The sequence below is a fragment of the Plectropomus leopardus genome, chromosome 23 (assembly GCF_026936395.1).
Source record: "Plectropomus leopardus strain MGB_pleo_1.0 chromosome 23, ASM2693639v1, whole genome shotgun sequence".
Lineage (NCBI taxonomy): Eukaryota > Metazoa > Chordata > Actinopteri > Perciformes > Serranidae > Plectropomus > Plectropomus leopardus.
The window spans coordinates 3,559,642-3,587,103 of NC_142198.1; the positions used below are offsets into that span (position 1 = coordinate 3,559,642).

At 39.1% G+C, this 27,462-nt stretch overlaps 1 protein-coding gene and 1 pseudogene across 1 annotated transcript; one reads left to right on the plus strand and one right to left on the minus strand.

Annotated features, from left to right (window-relative positions):
* The first annotated feature begins 8,181 nt into the window (after positions 1-8,181).
* LOC148185584 (uncharacterized) lies at positions 8,182-9,693 on the plus strand (annotated as a pseudogene).
* Positions 9,694-17,929: 8,236 nt separating this feature from the next.
* LOC121961914 (zinc finger protein 16-like) lies at positions 17,930-26,781 on the minus strand. The gene is made up of 3 exons (XM_042512021.2): positions 25,925-26,781; positions 24,448-24,648; positions 17,930-24,113 (listed from the first exon to the last, which is right to left on the minus strand). Exons 1-3 carry the CDS (start codon positions 26,664-26,666, stop codon positions 23,407-23,409), a joined length of 1,650 nt encoding a protein of 549 aa, XP_042367955.1. The 5' UTR covers positions 26,667-26,781; the 3' UTR covers positions 17,930-23,406.
* Between the last annotated feature and the right edge of the window lie 681 nt (positions 26,782-27,462).

Here is a 27,462-nt window from a genome sequence, read left to right on the forward strand (position 1 = left end):
TTTGACATTTTTGCCATACTATAGCCTTGCTTCTTTGGTCATTTTTTTGACATGCTATATTATGTTGTTATTGGCTGTTTTTGCACGTTTTAATGCTATGGCATGTCTCGCCAGGCTTTTTTATGCTGATTTGAGGTGTTTTCAGCTGTTTTTGAGACGTGTCATTTTTTGACATTTTTGCCATACTATAGCCTTGCTTCTTTGGTCATTTTTTTGACATGCTATATTATGTTGTTATTGGCTGTTTTTGCATGTTTTAATGCTATGGCGTGTCTCGCCAGGCTATTTTATGCTGATTTGGGGTGTTTTCAGCTGTTTTGAGGCGTGTCATTTTTGACATTTTTGCCATACTATAGCCTTGCTTCTTTGGTCATTTTTTTGACATGCTATATTATGTTGTTATTGGCTGTTTTTGCATGTTTTAATGCTATGGCGTGTCTCGCCAGGCTATTTTATGCTGATTTGGGGTGTTTTCAGCTGTTTTTGAGACGTGTCATTTTTTGACATTTTTGCCATACTATAGCCTTGCTTTTCGGTCATTTTTTTGACATGCTAATTTATGTTATTTTTAGCCATATTTGCACATTTTAATGCTATGGCGTGTTACAGCAGGCTATTCTTTGCTTATTTGAGGTGTTTTCAGCTGTTTTTGAGATGTGTCATTTTTTGACATTTTTGCCATACTATAGCCTTGCTTCTTTGGTCATTTTTATGACGTGCTATATTATGTTGTTATTGGCTGTTTTTGCACGTTTTAATGCTATGGCATGTCTCGCCAGGCTATTTTATGCTGCTTTGGGGTGTTTTCAGCTGTTTTTGAGACGTGTCATTTTTTGACATTTTTGCCATACTATAGCCTTGCTTCTTTGGTCATTTTTTTGACATACTAATTTATGTTGTTATTGGCTGTTTTTGCACGTTTTAATGCTATGGCGTGTTTCAGCAGGCTATTTTATGCTGTTTGAGGTGTTTTCAGCTGTTTTTGAGACGTGTCATTTTTTGACATTTTTGCCATACTATAGCCTTGCTTTTTTGGTCATTTTTTTTGACGTGCCATATTATGTTGTTATTGGCTGTTTTTGCACGTTTTAATGCTATGGCGTGTCTCGCCAGGCTATTTTATGCTGATTTGGGGTGTTTTCAGCTGTTTTTGAGACGTGTCATTTTTTGACATTTTTGCCATACTGTAGCCTTGCTTCTTTGGTCATTTTTTTGACATGCTATATTATGTTGTTTTTGGCTGTTTTTGCACGTTTAAATGCTATGGCGTGTTTCAGCAGGCCATTCTTTGCTGATTTGAGGTGTTTTCAACTGTTTTTGAGACGTGTCATTTTTTGACATTTTTGCCATACTATAGCCTTGCGTCTTTGGTCATTTTTTTGACAGACTAATTTATGTTGTTATTGGCTGTTTTTGCACGTTTTAATGCTATGGCGTGTCTCACCAGGCTATTTTATGCTGATTTGGGGTGTTTTCAGCTGTTTTTGAGACGTGTCATTTTTTGACATTTTTGCCATACTATAGCCTTGCTTTTTCGGTCATTTTTTTGACATGCTAATTTATGTTATTTTTGGCCATATTTGCACATTTTAATGCTATGGCGTGTTACAGCAGGCTATTCTTTGCTGATTTGAGGTGTTTTCAGCTGTTTTTGAGACGTGTCATTTTTTGACATTTTTGCCATACTATAGCCTTGCGCCTTTGGTCATTTTTTGACATGCTAATTTATGTTGTTATTGGCTGTTTTTGCATGTTTTAATGCTATGGCGTGTTTCAGCAGGCTATTCTTTGCTGATTTGAGGTGTTTTCAGCTGTTTTTGAGACGTGTCATTTTTTGACATTTTTGCCATACTATAGCCTTGCTTCTTTGGCCATTTTTTTGACATGCTACATAATGTCTTTTTTGGCTGTTTTATTACGATTTAATGCTATGGTGTGTCTCATCAGGCTATTTTATGCTGATTTGCGGTGTTTTCAGCTGTTTTTTAGACGTCTCATTTTTTGACATTTTTGCCATACTATAGCCTTGCTTTTTCGGCCATTTTTTTGACATGCTAAATTATGTTATTTTTGGCCATATTTGCACATTTTAATGCTATGGCGTGTTACAGCAGGCTATTTTATGCTGATTTGGGGTGTTTTCAGCTGTTTTTGAGACGTGTCATTTTTTGACATTTTTGCCATACTATAGCCTTGCTTCTTTGGTCATTTTTATGACGTGCTATATTATGTTGTTATTGGCTGTTTTTGCACGTTTTAATGCTATGGCGTGTCTCGCCAGGCTATTTTATGCTGTTTGAGGTGTTTTCAGCTGTTTTTGAGACGTGTCATTTTTTGACATTTTTGCCATACTATAGCCTTGCGTCTTTGGTCATTTTTTTGACATGCTATATTATGTTGTTATTGGCTGTTTTTGCACGTTTTAATGCTATGGCGTGTCTCACCAGGCTATTTTATGCTGTTTGAGGTGTTTTCAGCTGTTTTTGAGACGTGTCATTTTTTGACATTTTTGCCATACTATAGCCTTGCTTCTTTGGTCATTTTTTTGACATGCTATATTATGTTGTTATTATTGGCTGTTTTTGCACGTTTTAATGCTATGGCGTGTGTCAGCAGGCTATTCTTTGCTGATCTGAGGTGTTTTTAGCTGTTTTCGAGACGTGTCATTTTTTGACATTTTTGCCATACTATAGCCTTGCGTCTTTGGTCATTTTTTTGACATGCTATATTATGTTGTTATTGGCTGTTTTTGCACGTTTTAATGCTATGGCGTGTTTCAGCAGGCTATTCTTTGCTGATTTGAGGTGTTTTCAGCTGTTTTTGAGACGTGTCATTTTTTGACATTTTTGCCATACTATAGCCTTGCTTTTTCGGTCATTTTTTTGACATGCTAATTTATGTTGTTATTGGCTGTTTTTGCACGTTTTAATGCTATGGCGTGTTTCAGCAGGCTATTCTTTGCTGATTTGAGGTGTTTTCAGCTGTTTTTCAGACATGTCATTTTTTGACATTTTTGCCATACTATAGCCTTGCTTCTTTGGTCATTTTTTTGACATGCTATATTATGTTGTTTTTGGCTGTTTTTGCACGTTTTAATGCTATGGCGTGTCTCGCCAGGCTGTTTTATGCTGATTTGAGGTGTTTTCAGCTGTTTTTGAGACGTGTCATTTTTTGACATTTTTGCCATACTATAGCCTTGCGTCTTTGGTCATTTTTTGTCATGCTAATTTATGTTGTTATTGGCTGTTTTTGCACGTTTTAATGCTATGGCGTGTCTCATCAGGCTATTTTATGCTGATTTGCGGTGTTTTCAGCTGTTTTTTAGACGTCTCATTTTTTGACATTTTTGCCATACTATAGCCTTGCTTTTTCGGCCATTTTTTTGACATGCTATATTATTGTATTATTGGCTGTTTTTGCACGTTTTAATGCTATGGCATGTCTCGCCAGGCTATTTTATGCTGATTTGGGGTGTTTTCAGCTGTTTTTGAGACGTGTCATTTTTTGACATTTTTGCCATACTATAGCCTTGCGTCTTTGGTCATTTTTTTGGCATACTAATTTATGTTGTTATTGACTGTTTTATCACGTTTTAATGCTATGGCGTGTCTCACCAGGCTATTTTATGCTGTTTGAGGTGTTTTCAGCTGTTTTTGAGACGTGTCATTTTTTGACATTTTTGCCATACTATAGCCTTGCTTTTTTGGTCATTTTTTTGACGTGCTATATTATGTTGTTATTGGCTGTTTTTGCACGTTTTAATGCTATGGCGTGTTTCAGCAGGCTATTCTTTGCTGATGTGAGGTGTTTTCAGCTGTTTTTGAGACGTGTCATTTTTTGACATTTTTGCCATACTATAGCCTTGCTTCTTTGGTCATTTTTTTGACATGCTAAATTATGTTGTTTTTGGCCATATTTGCACGTTTTAATGCTATGGCGTGTCTCACCAGGCTATTCTATGCTGTCATAAGGTGTTTTTAGCTGTCTTTCAGACATGTCATTTGTTGACATTTTTGCCATACTATAGCCTTGCTTCTTTGGTCATTTTTTTGACATGCTAAATTATGTTGTTTTTGGCTGTTCTTGCACGTTTTAATGCTATGGCGTGTCTCACCAGGCTATTCTATGCTGTCATAAGGTGTTTTTAGCTGTCTTTCAGACATGTCATTTGTTGACATTTTTGCCATACTATAGCCTTGCTTCTTTGGTCATTTTTTTGACATGCTAAATTATGTTGTTTTTGGCTGTTCTTGCACGTTTTAATGCTATGGCGTGTCTCACCAGGCTATTCTATGCTGTCATAAGGTGTTTTTAGCTGTTTTTGAGACGTGTCATTTTTTGACATTTTTGCCATACTATAGCCTTGCTTCTTTGGTCATTTTTTTGACATGCTAAATTATGTTGTTTTTGGCCATATTTGCACGTTTTAATGTTATGGCCTGTCTCACCACGCTATTCTATGCTGTCATAAGGTGTTTTTAGCTGTTTTTCAGACATGTCATTTGTTGACATTTTTGCCATACTATAGCCTTGCTTCTTTGGTCATTTTTTTGACATGCTAAATTATGTTGTTTTTGGCCATATTTGCACGTTTTAATGCTATGGCATGTCTCGCCAGGCTATTCTATGCTGATTTGGGGTGTTTTTAGCTGTTTTTGAGACGTGTCATTTTTTGACATTTTTGCCATACTATAGCCTTGCGTCTTTGGTCATTTTTTTGACGTGCCATATTATGTTGTTTTTGGCCATATTTGCACGTTTTAATGCTATGGCGTGTCTCACCAGGCTATTTTATGCTGATTTGAGGTGTTTTCAGCTGTTTTTGAGACGTGTCATTTTTTGACATTTTTGCCATACTATAGCCTTGCTTCTTTGGTCATTTTTTTGACATGCTAATTTATGTTGTTATTGGCTGTTTTTGCACGTTTTAATGCTATGGCGTGTCTCACCAGGCTATTTTATGCTGATTTGAGGTGTTTTCAGCTGTTTTTGAGATGTGTCATTTTTTGACATTTTTGCCATACTATAGCCTTGCTTCTTTGGCCATTTTTTTGACATGCTACATAATGTCTTTTTTGGCTGTTTTATTACGATTTAATGCTATGGTGTGTCTCATCAGGCTATTTTATGCTGATTTGCGGTGTTTTCAGCTATTTTTGGGACATCTCATTTTTTGACATTTTTGCCATACTATAGCCTTGCTTTTTCGGCCATTTTTTTGACATGCTATATTATGTTGTTTTTGGCCATATTTGCACGTTTTAATGCTATGGCGTGTCTCGCCAGGCTATTCTATGCTGATTTGGGGTGTTTTTAGCTGTTTTTGAGACGTGTCATTTTTTGACATTTTTGCCATACTATAGCCTTGCTTCTTTGGTCATTTTTTTGACATGCTACATAATGTCTTTTTTGGCTGTTTTATTACGATTTAATGCTATGGCGTGTTTCACCAGGCTATTTTATGCTGATTTGAGGTGTTTTCAGCTATTTTTGAGACGTGTCATTTTTTGACATTTTTGCCATACTATAGCCTTGCTTTTTCTGTCATTTTTTGACATGCTATATTATGTTGTTTTTGGCCATTTTTGCACATTTTAATGCTATGGCGTGTCTCATCAGGCTATTCTATGCTGATTTGGGGTGTTTTCAGCTGTTTTTGAGACGTGTCATTTTTTGACATTTTTGCCATACTATAGCCTTGCTTTTTTGGTCAATTTTTTGACATGCTAATTTATGTTGTTTTTTGCCATATTTGCACGTTTTAATGCTATGGCGTGTCTCACCAGGCTATTTTATGCTGATTTGGGGTGTTTTCAGCTGTTTTTGAGACGTGTCATTTTTTTGACATTTTTGCCATACTATAGCCTTGCTTTTTTGGTCATTTTTTTATACACTTTAACATGGCGTTTTTATGCCATTTTCGACCATTTGGATGACATACTATATTATGATGTTTTTATTTCATTATGGACGACATACTACTATGACGCTTTCATGATATTTTGGACATCATAGTATACTATGACGTCTTTATGCCATTTTGGACGACATAGTGAACTACAAATTCATTTGGGTCAAATTTTTAAATTTTGAAATGTAGCCGGGCTAGACATGTTAGGCACCCAGTAAGCAGCTGGTAATGACAAATTTGATTAGAAAACCCTTTTTTTCCCCCATTCCCCTGCTTTTTATTGAGTTCTTGTGTAAAAGGCTTGATTCACATGTGAATGTCAATCGGAACATCCTGAGCACGCAGATGACATCACTCCAAAACTTCACAGATCATTTTGTACAAAGCTCTTGTGTCACAGTTAGGGTTGACTGCAAGCCCACAAGTTCCAGTATGGAGGGGACCACTTCCTTTCCTCTGGTGGATATGCCCCCTGATGTTGCAACAGTGAAAGGGTCCCTGGCAATGCCCATTACTTCTGCTTCTTTCAACCTTGCAATGAAATCTGTCATCACCTCTGTGATATGTGCATAGCATCAAAAAGCAGCATTCTGCCAGTGCTCAAGTCGGTTGCGTAAAGTTCCAGTTTGACTTAGAACGCACAAGATCAATGACATTTTTGTCTCTGCCCTCTAGCCCCAAACTTAAGTCATTCAGGTGTTTGAATATGTCACACAGAAAGCAGACGGAAGCCATGAAGTGTGCTTCCACCTTTTTGTGCTTGCTGTTGTGGAGAAAAGTTGTAATCTCCTCTCTGAGATCACAGAAACACTCCAGTGCTTTACCTTTGGACAGCCACCTGACGTCATTATGCAAAAGCAGGTTGTGGTGCTCAGTAGACATTTCTCACAGCAGCCTGCAAACAGGTGATGTTGGAGGCTTGATGTGGAATGAATAAAATTAATTGTAGCCATCACACTGTCCATTGTTGTTTTAAGGTCCCCGCACACACCACCGTCTGATGCACGATGCAGTGCAAGGATGGCTGGACCACAGGCTGGGCCAATCCGGGGTTGGTTCTGGGCCACATTGGCCCGTGGGCTGCTAATTGATTAGGCCTGCACTATACTATGACATTTATGCTGTATGTTATTTTGGACCATTTGGAAGACATACTATATTATGATTTTTTTTATGCCATTTTGGACGACATACTATACTATAGCGTATTTATGCCATTTTCGACAACATACTATACTATGGTGTTGTTATGCCATTTTGGATCATTTGGACGACACACTATACTAAGACGTTTTTATGCCATTTTTGATCATTTTGGTCGACATAGTATACTATGGCGTTTTTATGTCATTTTGGACGATGATGTTTTTCTGGCATTTTGGAACATTTTGGACGACATAGTATACTATGACATTTTTATGCCAATTTGGACGACATACTATAGGGGTAAATTGTGCCATCAGGTAAAATAGGCCATTTAAGGTTCGGGGGTCCCCTCCCCTCTGGAATTCAGGGCCAATGACTGCAAATGATATCAAACTGCTGTCACAACTGTACTTGACACGTAGCAACTGATTTAAATGGCCTATCGTTGCTATGGTGGGCGGAGCAATGCCTCATATCAACAATGCACCAGAAAGCTGCAACAATGATAAGGATGATAAAGCAATAAAAAACGGGTGTACATATAAAAATAATGATGCATAATATCTGTCTTGATATATTCATCAGAAATAATGCTTTTAGTTTGCCATATGAACAATTTTTTTGGAAAAATTAGTTTTTTATAAGTTGCCCAATTTACCTTAACCTACTGAGGAAGTTGGGCCACATGGTTTCAGCTAAAATGGGTCATCCTCTGTGTCACTCACTAACACACAAACACACACCCATGTGTGTGTGTGTGCGCGTGTGTGCATCCGTGTGTACGCACACACACACGCACACATATGTGAACAGGCATGCACACACACAAACACACACACACCACACACACACACTCACAATGACACCCTCCACACACACATTTGAAAGGAAATGGGATATATGTGAAAGAGGAATGCATCAGCCTAAAAAATAATAGTGGTGTATATTTTTCTGCAAGTAACAATACATTCTATTTAGCCTATAGTGAGTATGGCAAACAAGAAGGAAGTGAGAGGAAAGGCGAGAGGGAGAAGAAAAGAGAGGGAAAGTGAGAGGAGGAGGAGGGATGAGAGAGGAGACAAGCAGAAGAGACAGGAAGCGAGAGAACAGGTGAGGACAAAGGAATGGAGAGGAGAGGACACAAGGATAAAACAGGGAGGAAAAGCAAGGCCAAACAATTAGAATAATGGGAAGAGGAGAGGATGAAGGGAGCCTTAGATGAATTCAAGGAGGGAGTGGAGAAAGGAATTCCTGTGAGTGTGCGCTTCTCATCACGAGCATGGAATGTTCCCCGAACCACATTGCAAAACCGCATCAGTGGAAAGGTGACCGGCAGTGACCGTGCATCAGGGCGGAAGCCCTACCTTCCAGAGGAGGTGGAAAAGGAGCTTGCTGCCACTCTCAAGACTTTGTTGCAGAAGGGGTTTCCCTTAACCAAACGTGATGTCCAGCAGGTGGTCTTTGATTTTGCGGCCAAGAACAACATAGCTGGTTTTCCAAGACAGCAGGGAGGGCCGGATATTACTGGTTTTCAAACTTTCTAAAGTGCAACCCAGAGCTCGAGATGCGCAAGCCAGAGGTTCTGTCTGTGGCACGGGCTGCTGGCCTGAACAAAGAGGTGGTCAGCCAGTGGTTTAACCAATATGAGAGTCTTTTGGTCGGGCTGGGAATTGAAGGCATACCCTCACATTTATGGAACTGCGATGAGTCTGGACTTCAAGACCAGTTCAGCTCAACAAAAGCTGTTGGATAAGTAGGCCAGCCATGTGTGGAGGTGTGTGCCAGAGAGAAGGGGTGACAACGACTTGTCTGGCAGCATTTAACGCTGAAGGAACATACAGCTGCACCGTGGTCATTTTTAAGGGGAAGGTGTACGTAAGGAGTGGCTCCAGGGATGCCCGGAGAACACCAGCGTAAGGTGTTCTGACAATGGCTGGATTACCTCTGACCTCTTCCTGGAGTGGGGTCAAATGTTCGTTCAGTCCCTCCCTAGGGATGACCCCAGGCCCCGCCTTCTCCTCCTCGATGGCCACAGTAGCCACGTGTACAGCCTGGAGTTCATCAGGTTACTGAAGAGCAAGAACGTGCACATTATGTGCTACCCTGCCCACACAAGCCACGTGCTGCAACCGGCAGACAAGGCCTTCTTCAAGAGTCTGAAACACCACTGGGACCAGGAGGGGAGGAAATGGAGAAGGATGATGGCTGAACAGAAACTGCCGAGTGCTGCGGTGTTCACCAGGGCTTGGGCAAAGGCTGCCACAATTGAAAATGCCCAGGCAGGGTCCCGGGGGAAGGGGATGTTCCCTTTCAACAAAGATACCCTTCCCGTGACCACTTTTGTCCCCAGCAGGACCACCGAAAGAGTGCTGCCATCCACTTTCCCACCCCTGCCCACTGGTCCACCGTCGCCCCTGCTGACCTCGACCCAATCTGCCTTGCAGCCATCAGCCCAGCCTTCTGGACACCAGCCCTCCCACCCTCCAGCCAGACCACTGTCGCCTGCCGATCCACCAGCCAGACCTCAGACCCCTGTTACCCTGACACCCCTGCTACCTGCTGTGGAACCACTCTACTTCTTCCAAAATGACCATAAGGAGGTGTTTTTTGTACTGGAGGAAGATGGTGACCTTTAAGTCAGTTCACACCTCAGGAAGAAACCCACTCCCAGGATGAGGAACCTTCCACCTCCACAGTAAGTGATATTTCATACAAGGCTACTGTAAAACATAGGCTACATGAACATGGTACACATGCACACACAGGCATGTGCACACACACACGCACGCACACACACATACACACACACACACACACACACACACACACACACACACACAATAAAGTCCGTATCATCTGTACACTAAATGTCTTATTTCGTGCAATAACATGGGCTATTTCTGTGAATTATTTTCTTTCCTTTTAGTCTGTGAGATCGGTCACATTTACTGACTTGATCCCAGCACCGCGAAGGGAGAGAGCCATCAGAAAGAGAACGAAGCCACCATCATACAACCTCACAAGTGAACAACACCTTGAATATATCAGAATAAAAAAGCTAGCCAGATAGAAACAAGCAGCAAGCAACCAAAAGAAGAAAGCAACAAGAATGATAAGAGGGTGAAATCACCCTGCAAAGTCTGCAAGACCCACTACGGTGACCCAGGCAATCCTAAGGATACTGAGGAATAGGTGAAATGTGAACTAGCTGGTTCCATGAGAGCTGTGCTGAAGACAATTGTATTTGTGATGACGATGGCTTCATTTGCAAAGACTGTGTTTGAAAAACCTTTTCATGCTGCGCACACACCAGTTATATCTTGGCTTTGATATTTTGAAATAATAAATGTGATGTTGTCCTAACACACACCACTTATATCAGTACATGAATAATATATGCTATTCAACATGAATTTAAGTATTTTGTGGGTAATTTGTGGGTTTAATACAGTTTGAATGTTATGTTGCTGTATTAGCAGTTGTATTTTAAAATTAAAGTTGATAATAAATGACTCTTTCCCTTTGCAGTTTGACTGGCCCATGTTACCTGATCAGCTGGCGCATTTTACCTGAACACTGCTCATGAAATAAATTGCCACGGCAGATGTATCAAGAGCTGTAGGTCCTATACAATTGTAATTTATTACATTATTTCAACACAAAGTTATCAAAAACAATCAAAAACTATTAATCATAAAAGCACATGTACTGTAAATGGTATATAGGTTTTTTTGTTAGTGTCCCAAGCGGTTCACTAAAAAGTGGCCCAATTTACCTGATAACACCTACTATTTTGGACGACATGAGGTTCTTATGACATTTTAATGCCATTTTGGACAACAAATTATACGATGACATTTTTATGCCACTTTGGACCAATTTGGTCGACATACTATACTATGATGTTTTTATGCCATTTTGGATGACAACCATACTATGACATTTTCGTGCCATTTTGGACAACATACTATACTATGATGTTTTTATGCCATTTTTGATGACAAACTATACTTTGGTGATTTTATGCTATTTTCGACCATTTTGGATGACACACTGTACTATGACATTTTTAGGTCATTTTGGGCCATTTTGGATGACATACTATACCACAACGTTTTTGTGCTGTTTTGGACGACATATTATACTATGACGTTTTTATGCTATTTTGGACCATTTTGGATGACATACTATACTATGATTTTTTTTTTTATGCTATTTTGGATGACATACTATGCTATGGCGTTTTCATGCCCTTTTGGACGACATACTATACTATGACGTTTTTACGCATTTTGGACGACTCACAATACTATGACGCTTTTATGTCATTTTGGACCATTTGGACGACATATAATATTATGAAATTTTTATGCCATTTTGGATGACATACTATAATATGGCTATTTAAGCCATTTTGGACAACAGACTATGCTATGACGTTTTTATGTCATTTTAGACGATTTCGGACAACAAACTATACTATGACGTTTTTATGCCATTTTGGACGATACACCATACTAAGATGTTTTTATGCAATTTTGGACCATTTTTGGACCATTTTGGACGACATACTGTACTATGATATTTTTATGCCATGTTGGACGACATACTATACTATTACATTTTCATGCCATTTTGAAAGAAATACTGTACTATGACCTTTTCCACCCATTTTGGATGACAGCATTCTATGACATTTTGGACCATTTTGGACCACTTTGGACGACACACTACACGTTTTTATGTAATTTTGGACGACATACTATGCTATGGCGTTTTCATGCCATTTTGGACGACATCCAATACTATGACATTTCAATGCCATTTTGGACGATACCATGACATTTTTTTGCCAGTTTGGACCAGTTTTGACGACATACTTTACTATGGTGTTTTTATGCCATTTTGGACGACATACTATACAATGACATTTTTATACCATTTGGATCATTTTGGACAACATACTATACTATGACTTTTTATGCCATTTTGGATGACATACTGTAATATGGCTATTTAAGCCATTTTGGACAACAGACTATGCTATGACGTTTTTATGTCATTTTAGGCGATTTCGGACAACAAACTATACTTTGACATTTTTATGCCATTTTGGACAACACACCATACTAAGATGTTTTTATGCCATTTTGGACGACATACTATACAATGATATTTTTATGCCATTTTGGACAGCATACTATACTATGATGTTTATATGTTGTTTTGGATGACACACTATACTATGACATTTTTACGCCATTTGGATCATTTTGAACATACTATACTATGACTTTTTTATGCCATTTTGGACAACATACCATACTGTTAAGTTTTCTTGCCATTTCAGACGACATACTATACTATGACCTTTTCATGCCATTTTGGATGACATTCTATACTATGACTTTTTTTATACCATTTTGGACCATTTTGGAGAACATATTATACTATTATTTTTTTATGCCATTTTGGACGACATACTACAATGAGGTTTTCATGCCATTTCAGACAACAAAATACACTATGATGTTTTTATGCCATTTTGTACACATGCTATACTATGACATTTTTGTGCCACTTTGGACTATTTTCTACAACATACTATGCTATGACTGTTTTATTCCATTTTGATCACATACTATACTATGACGTTTTTGTGCCATGTTGGACCATACCATACTTTGATGTTTTTATGCGTCTATATAAAGTTGCATAGTTTTATGCTTCTTAAAACAACAAACAATACTATGATTTTTTTTAGCACTTTTCAGACACCATATTACATACATTTTATTATTATATAAATATTAACACTTTTTAATGTTTTTTTATGCCAACAGTTAGCGTGATGAAGAACCTCTTGAAGAGGTGCAAGATGATGTTGCTTCTAAACCTATCACCTGGCAACTGCTTTGTAAGGACTGAGTTTTTAAACTGGACCACTGTGTGACCACCACCACAACATACCTGCAATATGTCTTGTGTGTCCAGGATTGGGCTGTTTAGTCATCAAAGACCCCAACATGAAAGAAGTGGACATCAACATGGGATTTCAATGGACAACTGAAGAAAAAGAAGATTATACTATGACTTGTTCATGCTTTCATTCAACATATGCTCTTTCATTGGCACTTTTGAGTCAAACTTTGTCCCCATTGCATTTCCACCGGCAGTTTAGAGATGCCAGAAGACCCCTTTCCTCCCCTTATTCCCAAGAAAAAATGCACGTGTGTTGAGAGACTACACTCACCTCTGTGCAACAGGAGAACAGACAGAAAGAGCATTTAAAAGTCTCTGTGTGTTTAGCTCTTAGTTCTTTTTTATATTCTAACTGAATCTCTTTGGATTAGAGTTTAGTTTTTCTCCAGCCTCCAGCTTGTACTTTAGATATCTGCTCTATTTACTGTTTCATGTCCGCATTCAGAAGTCTGTGAAGTTGCAGCCGCAAACCCAGCATATTCTTGTTCTACAATGTTACAATAAAAGTGTTAACAAAATAACTGGGGACTTTTATTGTGAAGAATATTTAGAAATTGTGTTGAGGGTTAGGTTTAGGTTTGTAAGCAGCTATGACTACCACAGGAAGAAAAACAGAAATACCCACAGTGACATGAAGACATACTTTTGACATACTATGATTGTTTTTTGAGGCATTTTTTTTGGCACACTGTACTATGGCTTTTTAGTTTTTTTATTTCATTTTAAATGACATACAGTATGTGACATACATAGTATTTATGATATACTATACAATAATATTTTACATTAAAATGCAATTTTTAAACTAGTTTTTTAATGAAATATTATGCTAAGATTTATTATTATTATTATTATTATTATATTTTTAATGTATATTTTTATTTTATTTTTTTGGGGGGTACTACACTATTAAATTTTTGTGCCAATTTTGCCAAATTTATTACCTACTATAAATGAAAACTTTAATCAAATACTATATTATGACTTTTTCAACTTTATTGTTTATTGACATACTATACTATGACTTTTGCAGTTTAAATTCAAGGTTTGTCAGTAGTGACAGTGCTGCAAGCATGGAATTGGTCTAATCCTCCCATCCATTAGTTCTACCTGCTCTCTCTTAAAGAGGGTCTTTGGAGCTGGAGATGATCCAAGTTGCTATTTGGCATTTCTTTCCAGAAACAAGCATTAATACTCAGGATAATCCACATTCACAGAACGCAGTGTCTTCATTTTTTATTGGAACTACTTTTTACTGTGGAAGCAGCCCCAATGGAAACTGTGGACACAGTCGTCTTTGGAGGTCACCCAACAACATGGGATATGGGCTCCCTCTCCCCACAAAATGTACACCCTGCTCATGAGGGATGGGCCACAAAATGTTTTGGCACTCACATGAAATTAAATTAATTGATTGAATGAGTCTTCATCACTAGAAATTAACCAATCAATGTTATTCAACTTATGGCCAGCGGGTCAAATCTGGCCCCTCCAAAACATTTTTGGAATTCACAATAAAATATAGTGATTCACACTGGGGATTGTCTTTGTACTTCAAACATGAAGTGCCAGAGTGCATAAAACAGCATCAAAATGGAGCTTGTTTGTCAAAAAAGAACCAGTGGAGGACATCCTCAAATTCTAGAAACATCATAAAATCCTAGAAACGTCCTAAATCCTGGAAATATCCTTAAATCTGAGATGTGTCCTAAAAATCAAAGGAACGTTCTTGAGTTCTATAAATGTCCCAAAATCCTACAAACATCCTAAATCCAGGAAATGTCCTTAAATCCGAAAACATCCTAAAATCCTAGAAACAACCTACAATTCTAAAAATATCCTAAAATCTTAGAAAAACCCTCAAGTCCTAGAAATGTCCTAACATTCTAGACACATCCTAAAATCCTGGAAATCTCCTAAAATCCTAGGAATGTCCTAAAATTCTAGAAATGTCCTTAAGTTCTTAAAACTTCCTTAAAAACTTGCCTAAAAAACAAGTATGGGGTTGCTGTAACTGGCTCCTGGCTTCCTGTCATTTTGCAAAAGTGGCCCCCAAGCAAAGCAAGTTGAGTACCCCTTTAATAAATATTATCTCAGCATCATGAACTGTGGTGTTCTTTGATGCATATGACTGTCAGTTAATATGTACATTTCCTGGTGACTTGATCCATAGCTTTCTCTATAAAGTTACTCTATTTGAAAGCAAAACTCACACAGACAAATGCATTTCTCTAAGAACTGGAGATACCAATTAAAAAACTGCCATCATTGTGAGAGGAGCAATTAATCATGGAGAACAGCTGTGGCAGGATAACCGCATGAATTATGACTTCTGTCTTTTTTTTTTTTTTTTAATGCAGTATCTGCCACAACACTCTGCACCCAAACACAAGAATCCCAGCAGAGAATGAATTCTATACACTCCTCGGCCTCTGGCGAACCAGCTTAACTCAAAGAATGTAATTAACTCTGTGCATGGAAAATGTCACTGTGTGCCTGGGGAGTCAGGTTGATAATTATTCGCTTTGGTTTGACACAGGAGAAGTTACTACAGCAGGCTGTGACTGTAAACAAATAAATGTTTAACTTATGTAACTTTAGAGGTCAGCGGCTGCCAAAATCAAAACACATTATATTCATCGTAAAAATAAGATGAAACGATTCACTCAACTCACCATTCGATACGACTCACGATACTGGGTTAACGATACGATTTTCTCAAGATTTTCTTTTTTAAATACAAAATGAGATTGCAGAACAATCATGACTGAAAATTAGGGCTGGGGCAATGCGTCGACATAACCGCTGTAATCGATTACGTACATATGTCGATTCACGTAATGTGCGTCGACCCCTCGCACCGTTTCAAACAGCGCAGAGAGTGTTGTTTTTTGGTTCGGTGTTCGTGTATCAAGAGTGTGCACACTGCTCGCCTGAGCTGTCAGGCGAGTCTGAGCTGCGTGTCAGCTGCAGCACGTCTAAAGAAACGGTGGCTCGCCATTTTTTTTACACGTGACGCTCGCATTTGTTGACTGTACACCACTTTATACCGGAGTTTAAAGTCTCTATCACAGAGATGAAGAAATACAAAGATGTTTGTTTTACATCAACTTCCTTGCTTCCCTTTTAGAACAAAAGCCCTCTGACTCTGTCTCTGTGTCTCTGGACGATTTTTGCTGGGGAATAACGCCCTGCAGTGTATGGCAAGTTTTAAAATGTTATTTTTTGGTAAATTCGTTGTTATATTAATCGAGTAATAAAAAAATAATAGATCAATAAAAAAATCATCGATAGATTAATCGATTAATCGAAAAAATAATCGATAGATTAATCGATTAAAAAATAATCGATAGGTGCAGCCCTACTGAAAATTAAAGAATCCCTTGTTCATTTCTGAGGTAGGGTATCAATGCAAAGCTTTATGGACATTCGCAAGTCCCCTGCTGTTAAGAAAAAACAAACACGCGAAAAACCTTTCACTTGGGACAGAAGTGGCTGGTGCAGAAATATTTGCTTTTGCTAGAGGGGGAAGCAGAGAGGGCCAGTTTTAGGAACTAAGTTGGCCATTTCCCACTTGTGGATGATAAGTTGGGCTCTCTCTTTTGGCTCTTGTATTCGTCTGGATGAGCAGGGTTGCAAATGTGCATGTCAGTGCCATTAAGGAGTAACATGCGCAGCTGGTGCAGACCAGATCTCATTAGCAGCCTGACGCCGGCTCACGTGCTGCATCATTTTAGTTGTACTATTTGAGTAGTTCAACACACTCTTGCAATATTTGCAGACTGTTTTTTTTCTGTTATCTTATCGCCTTCATTACTTTCTGACTTCAGGAAGCTCAAATGCCACCACAATGCTGATTTGAAACTGCAGAGTGCATTTTCTATTTCAATATCGCCTGTTGCGGAGCCTTTGCTTCGTCTTATTTACATTGGCGTGTTGTCTCCAGAGCCCTTTAAGAGATCACTTAAAGATCACGGTGCACTATTTATCTCTAGTCTCGTGGCATGTCGAGCAAGCTAATTTAAATGCAGATTACGTCCTCTGCTGTTCAAAAAGAGTATTGCGGTTCATTTTTCATTTCACCGATTTGAATCTCGCATATTTTGTATTGATTCTTAACTGGTTCGCAATGCATTGTTACATCCCTAACAATGTATAATCTAAATTTAAGAATTTTTTTATATAAGTAATATAACAAAAACTGTGATCTTGGTAATTAGGTAACAAGGGGAATACATTAAAAAAAAATTTAAAAATGCATTAAACATCACATTATCAAAAGACGAGACTTTGTTAAAGAGACAAAGACAGATGAGAGCAAACATGTTTACCAAAATGTTATGCTCACTGAGTTTTAGAAAAAGAAATAAAAGATCAAATGAAAGATGTTGGAATGAAATCCGAAATGTCCTGCTACCACTGTGAAAAGCAGTGTGAACATGCATTTCATAATATTACAATGAGCTACTAGTTATTGTAACAGTATTCTTGAGACATCTCTTTCACAAGAATGAGACGCATGCAAGTTCACCATGACCTTGATATTTTACCACAAAAATCTATTCAGTTTATCCTTAAATCCACTCAAATGTTTGTGCCAAATTTGTAAAAAAAAAAAAAAAAAAATCCTTTAAGGTGCTTTTGAGATATCGCTTTCACAAGAATAAGAAGACTGCAAGGTCGCCATGACCTTGACCTTTGACCACCAAAATCTAGTCAGTTCATTCAATTAAATGTTTGGGCCAAAGTTGAAGAAATTCCCTCATAATGTTCTAGAGATATTATGTTCACAACAGAGAGTAAGACATGGTCACAGTGACCTTGATCTTTGCCTACCAAAATCTAACCAGTTCAATCTTGAGTCCACATTACAAAAACCACATTCATTCATGAAATTAAGACAACTGTTTATTAGAAAGCAGATTGTCAATGGTTAGTGTTTCAAATTCACAGGTTTGGATAAGTTGTCTTCATGTTTTTTTAGTCTTCCACACAGTGCTAAGACCCTAAAACTCATTTTTACAGACAAGCTTGGGGTGAATTTTTCTAAGAGGCTTTCACTGAATCGAATTGAGTAAACACACCGGACACTTGATGTTATTTCTCAAGATTTTTTTTCTGTCATCACACAATGTTTAGTTGTCATACAGGCAGATGTATAAAATAACCAATATATAGTCTGTAACATACATTACACTTGTTAAAAATGATATGATAAACGTCCCGCTCTACACATGATTAAAGACAGTCAGCAGGGTTATCTTTTTTTTTTGGATGTAGTTACACAGTCAGTCCACATGAGGGCAGTGTTGTCCCACTACTCACTACAGAGTGAGGCCATGATAGAGTGTTCTGGAGGATCAGCAGGTTAAGGCGCAAATGAATGGGTAAATGAATTCATAATGGAACCCCTTCAATCTATTTTAATGGTTGTATTTTGCAAAGCTAAGTCTCTCTTTAGGATTAATGTTAGTCCTTTTCCTTTTCTCTATGATGGAGTTCTTGTTGTGCTTGAACCATGTGTTTCAGTATGACAAGTTCTCCATTGATTCAATTTAAAAAGAAAAAAAAATCATATATGTAAGCATGTCTTTTCAAGTCTCAAAGTTTCCTCTGTCATTATACAATCGTACCAGAGTTCAGTCGTATTTTTAATGCAACTTCTCAAGCGTACACTGAGTGACTGTGTGGTTCTCACGCTGTGCTGATCTGCTCTCTACTACAGTGATGTTTGCTTTGACTGATTACATATCTCAAGCCAGCACTCAAGTCTGATCAACGGTATTTTCATAATAGAAAATGTTTTGAAAATGGCGAAAGGATATTTGCAGTTGATTACAACTTGGGTAACAAGCCGACAGTTTATGCAGATTATCTATAGCACTTTCTTTGGACGTCAAAGTAGAAGTGAGCGAGTGATAATGTCACTAATATTCCCTCACTGCACCAAAATACTATGTATGCAACTAAAGCAAGTACAGCACGGAGGGATTTCGTAAAATGTGATAAATGTTAAAAGTTAACTTTCTCTCAGGGAGTTAGGTAAAGGTAAAAACGCAGCATCTTAGGAGGACGCTTCGAGGGAAGCATACTACGATCCCCTTCGTATTATCATTTTTTGACGGTATAAAATCTTTTTAAAGGGTTTATAAAACTGAGTGAAATGATTTTATAAAATCCAACTAAGATGTCAATGGGGGGAAAAAGGCATGAGGAGACAGGAAAATTGTAAAGAAATACAAGAATAAAAAGTTATTAAATAAATAAATAAGGGGTTCCTTCCCCTTTTGAGTGAAGACATAATTTGCAAATGTTGAAAAAAATCATAAAAAAAAACCATAAAATAAATAACATGTTAAAATAATAAAACTATCCGGGTTAGGGACCACAATGAGTCACTTAGTACATTTAGAGGATGTTAGAGAAAGTCAAATTATTGCATTAGTCAAACTGAAACTGGACTTTTAAAATACACGTGAACATGTTAGTCCTACTGAAATTGGAGTCGAATTTCTCAAAGTCAGACTAACTTTTCGAGACAATGCAGTTGGGGGTCAATGTACTCTTTCGTGTCAACCGGACCTGAACTGGCCTAGGCATTCTGCACAGGCTCCATAATTCCTGCACCAGAATTAGACTCAGAAGTCGACAGCATGAATTCATAAAAGAAATTTTGGAAAAGCAACAAAAGTAGAAGAAGAAGGGAAAAAACCAAAACAAACAAATAGTAAAGCGCGGAGTACGTACGAAATGTACAGTGCCGAAAGGTTATCCGTGTTGTCATCGGCATGCAAACCGTGAGCTGCTTCCTTACTTGTTTGGTATGTGACCTAATAGGTCAGCTGCAAAAGGGTTCAACGGCAACTAGCTGAAAGGGGAAATATCGCCACCTGCTGTGGTGGAGTCTGACATACTTCCATCAAAAAATCAATTCTTCCCTGGAGCTTATTTACAGGGACAAGGACAGTAATCCAGTTAAATGGCCTAATTGTGCTATAACGTTAACTCCCCTTAACTGTGCATGTAAACGTACCGACTGTAACACCTCCTTTTTGGGAGGTTAGGGTTAGGGTTAGGATATAAAGGAGTACAACGGGTCACTGGGTTCAATGTTGTAACTAAAAGAAATGATGAACACAACTCCAAACCCAAGTTGTAATAAACAGGAATGATCCTTTACAATATACAAAAAAATGAAGTAAATTGGCGAAAGCATGCAAAAATACCGGGACAGTCCTTTCGTGATTTAAATGCTCCACATGGAGCCCGATGGCCTCGGTTACAGCTTTTTAACTGAACACTCTAAGCTGCAGGTTACTGGCAGAGCAGTCTCTATAATCTGATGAAGTTTGCTCTGTTGTCATGGATGTTTCTGTACTTTACAACTTACTTCTGCTAACATGGACAAGACATTCCAAAAGTCCTCAGAAAACTGGAAAGTTTGAACATCTAGTTCCATGTCAACTGAGCAAACTCCACTTGCTGAAGAGGAGTCCATCGCTGTGTCCGAAACAGCATGACATGCTCAACATACCCAACATGTATACTATTGCTCAACATACTTCTGTGAACATTAACAGAAGTATGTATCTTTTTGGACTTGCAGAGCTGTTATTACCACCTCACTTCCTCGAGCCTCCTTGGCAGTTGGAAGCTCATAACCATGGTAACCCCTGCCAATCTCAACTCTACCAGCAAGCATGACGCACATTTGGTTTTTGGTTTGTGTCTGTAGAAGTATTGTTACTTCAGCTGTTAAAAAGTGTGAACCCGTGTCGAACTTGTGGTGTGACATTATGTCAAAGGCTTTGGGCCAAATATGGCCTGAATTAGCTAAATGCTAACATCAGCATGCTAACATGTAGGGGTGTAAAAAATAAAATAAATCACCAAAATTGAAAAGAGCAATATTATGTTTTGTAATACCATATCAATTCTCAGAAACACTTGATTTTAAATTGCACACATTTTTTCCTAATTATCGAAAGAATCCCGCAAGCACTTTTATTTTGTTGGGGGTTTTTTTTACAGATAGAGGCAAATGTTAACTCCTCGCTCAGACTGCCTTGAAAGTAGAGACTGTGATAAATACAAATAAAGATGCCTCTGTTGCGGTTGCATATGGTTGTGTGTTCCTTTTACTCTTAAGGTTTTTCTAAAATTAGATTTTAAAACTAGAATGAGTCCAACCAGATGTTTTTACCAAATTTCAGGAAATCCCAAAGGCCTTCTTTAGATATTGCCCTCACAAGAATGTCATGGATACAAAATCACAGTGAACTTGACCTGTGACCACCAAAAGCTAATCAGTTCATCACTGAGTCCAAATGGACATTTTTGCTGATTTTGAAGAAATCCCCACAAGGTGTTGTTAAGGTATCGCGTTCACAAAAATGGGACCGATAGCATAGCAATATATCGCAATAAATTAAATTGTTACCTCTGTATTGTGATATGTATCGTATCACCAGATTCTTGCCAATACACAGCCCCACCAAAAAACTGATGTTTAGCAAGTATAGCTAATGTTTATGTGAGTAGCACATTTTATGGCACAACAGTAAGGCATGGACTGATCAACCGACATCCCGATCGCAATACTTAGATAGCGTTTCCTAAACTGCACATCAGGCAGCAGATTCATGATCAAAATCATTCACTTCTACAGGTACTTATTAATTACTGACATTAAAGAGCTGCCTCAGTCGCTGCCTGCTGTTATTTCATCACTACCGCATTGCGTTGTGAGATATTCATTAGGGCTGCAACAACGAATAGATAAAATCCATTATAATCCATTATTAAATGTGTTGGCAATAAATAAAATTATCGATTTGTTGTTTCGCGCAATTATTACGCACCGTTTCTCTAGCAACGTTTGTCAGGCATCATGGGATTTTTGAATAGGATCGCCAAAAATAAGCTCTGTGACAAACAAGAGTTTATGAGACTTACACGTTTTGTTTAGCATAATCTTCTCAGATGAACACCACTTTTGTGTTTTTTGAAGCATAAATGTAATCGCCAGAAGCAAAAAGCTATTGTTAGGCTATACACAAACTACATCGCAGTCGCAACGACTTAAACGTCACAACTACAAACACTGTAAAAACACGTTAAAACACATTCGAAAAATATTATAAAGAGATACATCTACAAGCTCGAGTGCGACTCTGTAAAGCTGTAAAGGCGGACAAGTAGGTGGGAGTGTCTGTGTCCCCTCGTGATGACATCTAACGTCTCCGACAAACACTGTAGTCCCATTTGGCCACTTGTAAGCAACCGCCTTTTTTAAGACGAGTAAAACCTTAAAAATATCGAAATCAAAAATCGTGTTTATGCGAACGTACAGAACAAAACACCTAAATATCTGTAGCCTGTGTTAGCCACAAGCTTTATTTAAGGCATTTTACCAAAAACCCATTCAAAAAACCCATAAACTTTAAGACGAGGGAACCGGACGTGCTAAACGGCTAACGGACTTCTGCGTTTTAGGACTCATTACTTCACCGCTCAATAGAGTACTAATATCTGCGGGCCGTGATGTGGCAGCGACATCGCAACAATGCTGCCTGTGTGAACACCACGAGCACACGCTGCAGCTCGACGAGGCTAAGGTCAAACTGAACATACGTCGTTTTTTGTCGCAGTAAGGAAACGTAACAGTAGGTTGTAAAAGCTGTCAACATTTAGTTTTTGAATTGTTTTATATTTGATTTTGTAGTTATTTCCTATTTATTATTTAATATTATCTTGACAGCTCAGGGATGATTATGCACTGCACTTTTTGCACTGTTGTCAATGATAATCTGTTTTTGAGCAAAGTGATGAGAGAAAAAAATGCTTATTTTATTATTATGTCTATTTTTTTTTAAAATCCAATTAATCGATTAACCGAATAAATAATCGACCGATTAATCGATAATCAAAATAATTGTTAGTTGCAGCCCTAACATTTATGCTACTGTAGTGTCCTTTCAGTGTTTTGGACGTACTAAAAAATCTCACATACTGGTTTAACTTACTAAATAGCAAGCAGGTGTGGAATTTCGGACACAGCCTTTGCGTAGCTGGTGTAGATACTGAGTTTTGTCAAACTGCTGTTTCCAAGATCAAGAATGAACATGAACAAGAATGAAGTTCAATGATGCAGCGTTCCTTGATTCCTGATGCGGGTGTGAGATGTCATGAATGTGACAGAACATGAAAGCTCGGTTGGCATGTCGGGATACCGGAGCCGTTCTCCACTTGACCTGCACCTCCTCTTGTGTCAACTGTGAGACACACGCCTCAGAGTCAGCATCATGTCCTGTCTTTTCCATACACTTTAAATTTCTTTGTATTAGAAAGCATAGCGGCTGGGCGGGTTACTGTGCAGGGGTGCAGCGGTGGCTCTTGTAAGTTCCCAGGTGTCGGAAGCTGCGTCCGCACTGCTGGCAGCAGTAGGGCGTGGCCCCGCTGTGGATCCTCTGGTGGGTGTAAAGGTTACCCAGCTCTTTAAAGCGCCGGCCACACTGTGGACAGGCATAAGGGCTCTCGCCGGTGTGTACCCGCTGGTGTCTCTTGAGTCCAGATAGCACTGAGAAACCTTTCCCGCACTGGGGGCAGGGGAAGGGGCTTTGCGCCCCACTGTGCACAAGCCGGTGGCTTTTTAAGCGGGCTGCGTGGCGGAACCTCTCCCCGCATTCTGGACACATGAAGGGCTTCTCTCCAGTGTGGATACGCTGGTGCTGCCGCAAGTTTCCAAGGTAGTTAAAATGGCGTCCACAGTCTCCACACTCGTACCCCCCCTCAATTTTAATCTCCTTTTTCACAAGCCCGCCTCCACGCACCATGCCAGAACCGGCCCCTACTGCTGCGCTGTCCTCATTCTGAGCCCCCCCAGCCCTCCTGGACTCACTGCCGCTGTCACCCATGACGGGTGCAGCTGAGCAGGTGGACTGCAGGGCCTGGAGAGCCTGGGCACCAGCAGAGTCTGAGTGTATCAGCTTGACATGTTCCTCTAAGAATACAGAGTCAGGACAGAAGGTTCCACACAAAGAGCAGATGTAGGTGTGACCGGGGAACTGCTGGCCTGAAAACCACAAACAAACTTTATTTCACTGGCCAAAAAAGCACTGATGCACTCTTCTTTCAAAACTATCTGAGGTCAAAACCATTAAAAAGGCATGCTTTAAGACAATGAGAGGAGAGGAAGACGTTGCTGTAGTATATGGGGTCAAAAGGAGTAAGGTGAGCCTATACAGCTGAAACAAGACAGGAAGACTGGTTTCACAGACCTGACGTCATTCATCCCGCCCAAGATTACACCAAGTTTTATCAATCTATTTTTCAAGTTTATTGCACTTTCGGTCCTGTTTTGGTTTTTTTTGCCAGTATCCCTTTCCCTTCTCGCAAGTCTTACCCACCTGCCACAGGCCTGTCTGTGCTGCCCTCCAGCGGACTCCCTCCCTCCCCTGGAGAACTCTGGGGCTCCATGGAGAACTCAGAGGGCTGGACGTGTGAGAGTGGGGCCTGGGCCTGCTCCAGTCCGGTCCTTGATGACTCATCTTCGTCATCATCCTCTGTCTCACCGGTTGGGTTGCTCTCACACTCAGGGTCCTTCATGACTGGAAAAAAAACGCAAGCACATAAAACCTTCATCTCCAGAGGAAAGTTGTACTGCAAGAATTCACACATTTTTCCAATTCTATCAAATGCTTTTTTTCTTACTAGCATTTCATGTAGGCCGCTTTCACCAGCAAAAGAAAACAGGGATGAAAAGTTAGCAGTGATAAATGTAAAGGAGGCTTTACTTCTACAGATTCTTTACAGGAAAGAAACAAGATACAAGATATGAAAGATACTCATATACTCCTTTTTGGAAGCTTTATTGCAATAGAATCGCTTAACTTACTTTATTTGGGTTATGTTTTTTACTTACACTTACTGTTAACACTTATTTACATCTATTGTATATTACGCTTGCTGGTGTTTGTCTTTTAGCTTCAATATATTATCAACAGTTTCAGTCCAAAAGATTTCATGTGGAATCTCTATCTCCAAACAATACTGGCGAAATCTTATTGCTAAGGCACTGCCAAAAAAGAAGGTTGCTAACAAGTGGCTAACAGAGACTACAGAAAGGCATTACAACAAAACTTTGCAGAAAACAGTTTTACAAAATTGCTGTAGTGGTAACGCGACAGTAGTTGTGGATTAGTTAGTTTTTTACTTCTAGCGATTGCATTTAGGCTTCAAAAATCCTGAAAATGGTGTTCATTTGTGAAGATTACCTTGCTAAACAAAACATTAAGTATTATAAACGTTTGTTTGCCACAGAGCTTTTTTTTTTTTTGCAATGATTCAAAATCCAATGGAAAAATCCCATAGGATTTCTAGGGAGTAGGGAACTACAGTGACATTAGCTTCCTGGTTGGTAGACAAAACATGTCTTCCCCATCAGTAATGTAATTTTTAGATCTTACCAGACTGTTCTATTATTTGCCTTTACATACTTAGTCATTATATCCACATTAATGATGATTAATTTTTAATCTGAAATCTTATGGGGTAAATATTTTTGTTAAAGCACCAACAGTCAACCCTATAATATTGAGCCACTATCAATATCAAGGTATTTGATTATAAATATTTTGGTATTTATTTTTTTCCATCACACCGCCATAATTGCAACCTACTATATGATATTCTTGACTTAACAAGAGTAGTTTTGGGTTTTGTTTTGTTTTTTATTTTATCATTCCTAACTTCCATTTTGCTGGCTGCAATGGTCCTCCATACAATACACGGTGTAAGTGTTCTCAGTTATAGAGTCATGACTCTGTGCCTCCACACACACACACACACACACACACACACACACACACACACCTGTGTGTTTACCTTTCAGGTCTGAGGAATACTCCATAGGTGCTATCCATTCGTAGTCATACATCCGTTTGCTGCCAGAGGGGAGCATACTAAAGAGGTCATCTGTGGCCGACTCGGAGTCACCGTGCCCGGGCCCGGAGCCAGCCATGCCGCTGTCCGACCACAGGTTGAGTGCGTGCGGGTCTGGGTCTTGGCGAGCCTCCCTATCGCCGCTGGCTTGGCTACTCTGGTCTCCGTCAATTTCAGCACACCCCCTCGAGTTCTTGTCTTTCATCAGATAGTCGCAAATAGCATCTATATTCTCTTTTTTCACTCCGGGCATGACAGTCTTGGCTCTCCTGGGGTCCACACTGTTGTGTTTATTGGTGGAAGTGAAGTCGTGTTTCTTGTAGGCAGCATCAGCAGACGGCTCCATGGAGGGAAAAGGTTCCCTGCCATCCCTCTGGACTATATCCAGTCTCGCCTTTAACTCCTCAATTTCTTCGCTTTTCTCGCGCAGCTCCATTTTCAGGACTCGTATCCTGATGCTGACCATTTTGCGGATCTCAGACAGCGCTGTCTCCAGCACCACGGTGATGTTTCTGCCGAGGTGCTCCGTGATGTCGCTGACCGAGCACAGCAGCTCCTCGTCGGGCTCCAGCTCCAGGAAATCACCGTCGGCTCGGTTCGCTGACCCGGGAGGCTCCATGAAGGCGCCGTGGAGTTCAGGAGACAGGCTCGTTTCAGCGAAAGTCTGGTTTCTTTTGCGACTCATAGATTGGCTTGGCTAAAGAGCTATTTTCCAGGAGAGTTTGGCTAGCTAAATGCTACCCAACAAGCTAATGTTTGGATGATGCTGAAAGACAGAGGAAGTTAGAGAGAGTGACACCGGATGTATAAAGAATCTGTCTTCGAAATAAAAACAGGGTTCCCCACGCATTTTTATGGACCAAATTGCAAACTTTTCCCATGACATTGCAAGGGCTCATAACAATAATGATAATAATAATATTAATAACAAAATGTTTTACTCACATATTCAGTGCAAACATAATTTTACCTAGTTTGTGTAAATGGAGGGAGAGACAGAACATGGAGAGAAAATCAAGACATACTAGTTAGAAAACAAAATGTTGATGATCTATATTAGGGCTACCTAACATGGTAGCTTCAGACGATTTATATGCCATTATTTTACTTTATGTAGAACGATATCCTTTAAAAAATTACTGCGATAATTTCATTTTACACATCAGAATTATGTGAGCTTAATATAATTTTGTATGATTTTTACTAATTCCATGATTTTTCCAGGCCTTTAAAATGAGGACGTGAAATTCCATGACTTTTCCAGGTTATCAATGGCCATGGGAACCCTGTACAAGCACAATCAGCCCAAACTCTTCGGTGTGAATGCAGCTTGGCCAAACAGACTTTTATTTTGACAGTTATAAAAGGAAGTATCCTTTTTGGAAGTAGTTTACTTTGACAAATATCGCAACAGAGTTGCAGTAATGGCTGAATTTTGCTGAGTTTAGATCGTTTTTCATAAGTAGCGCCCTCTATAGTAT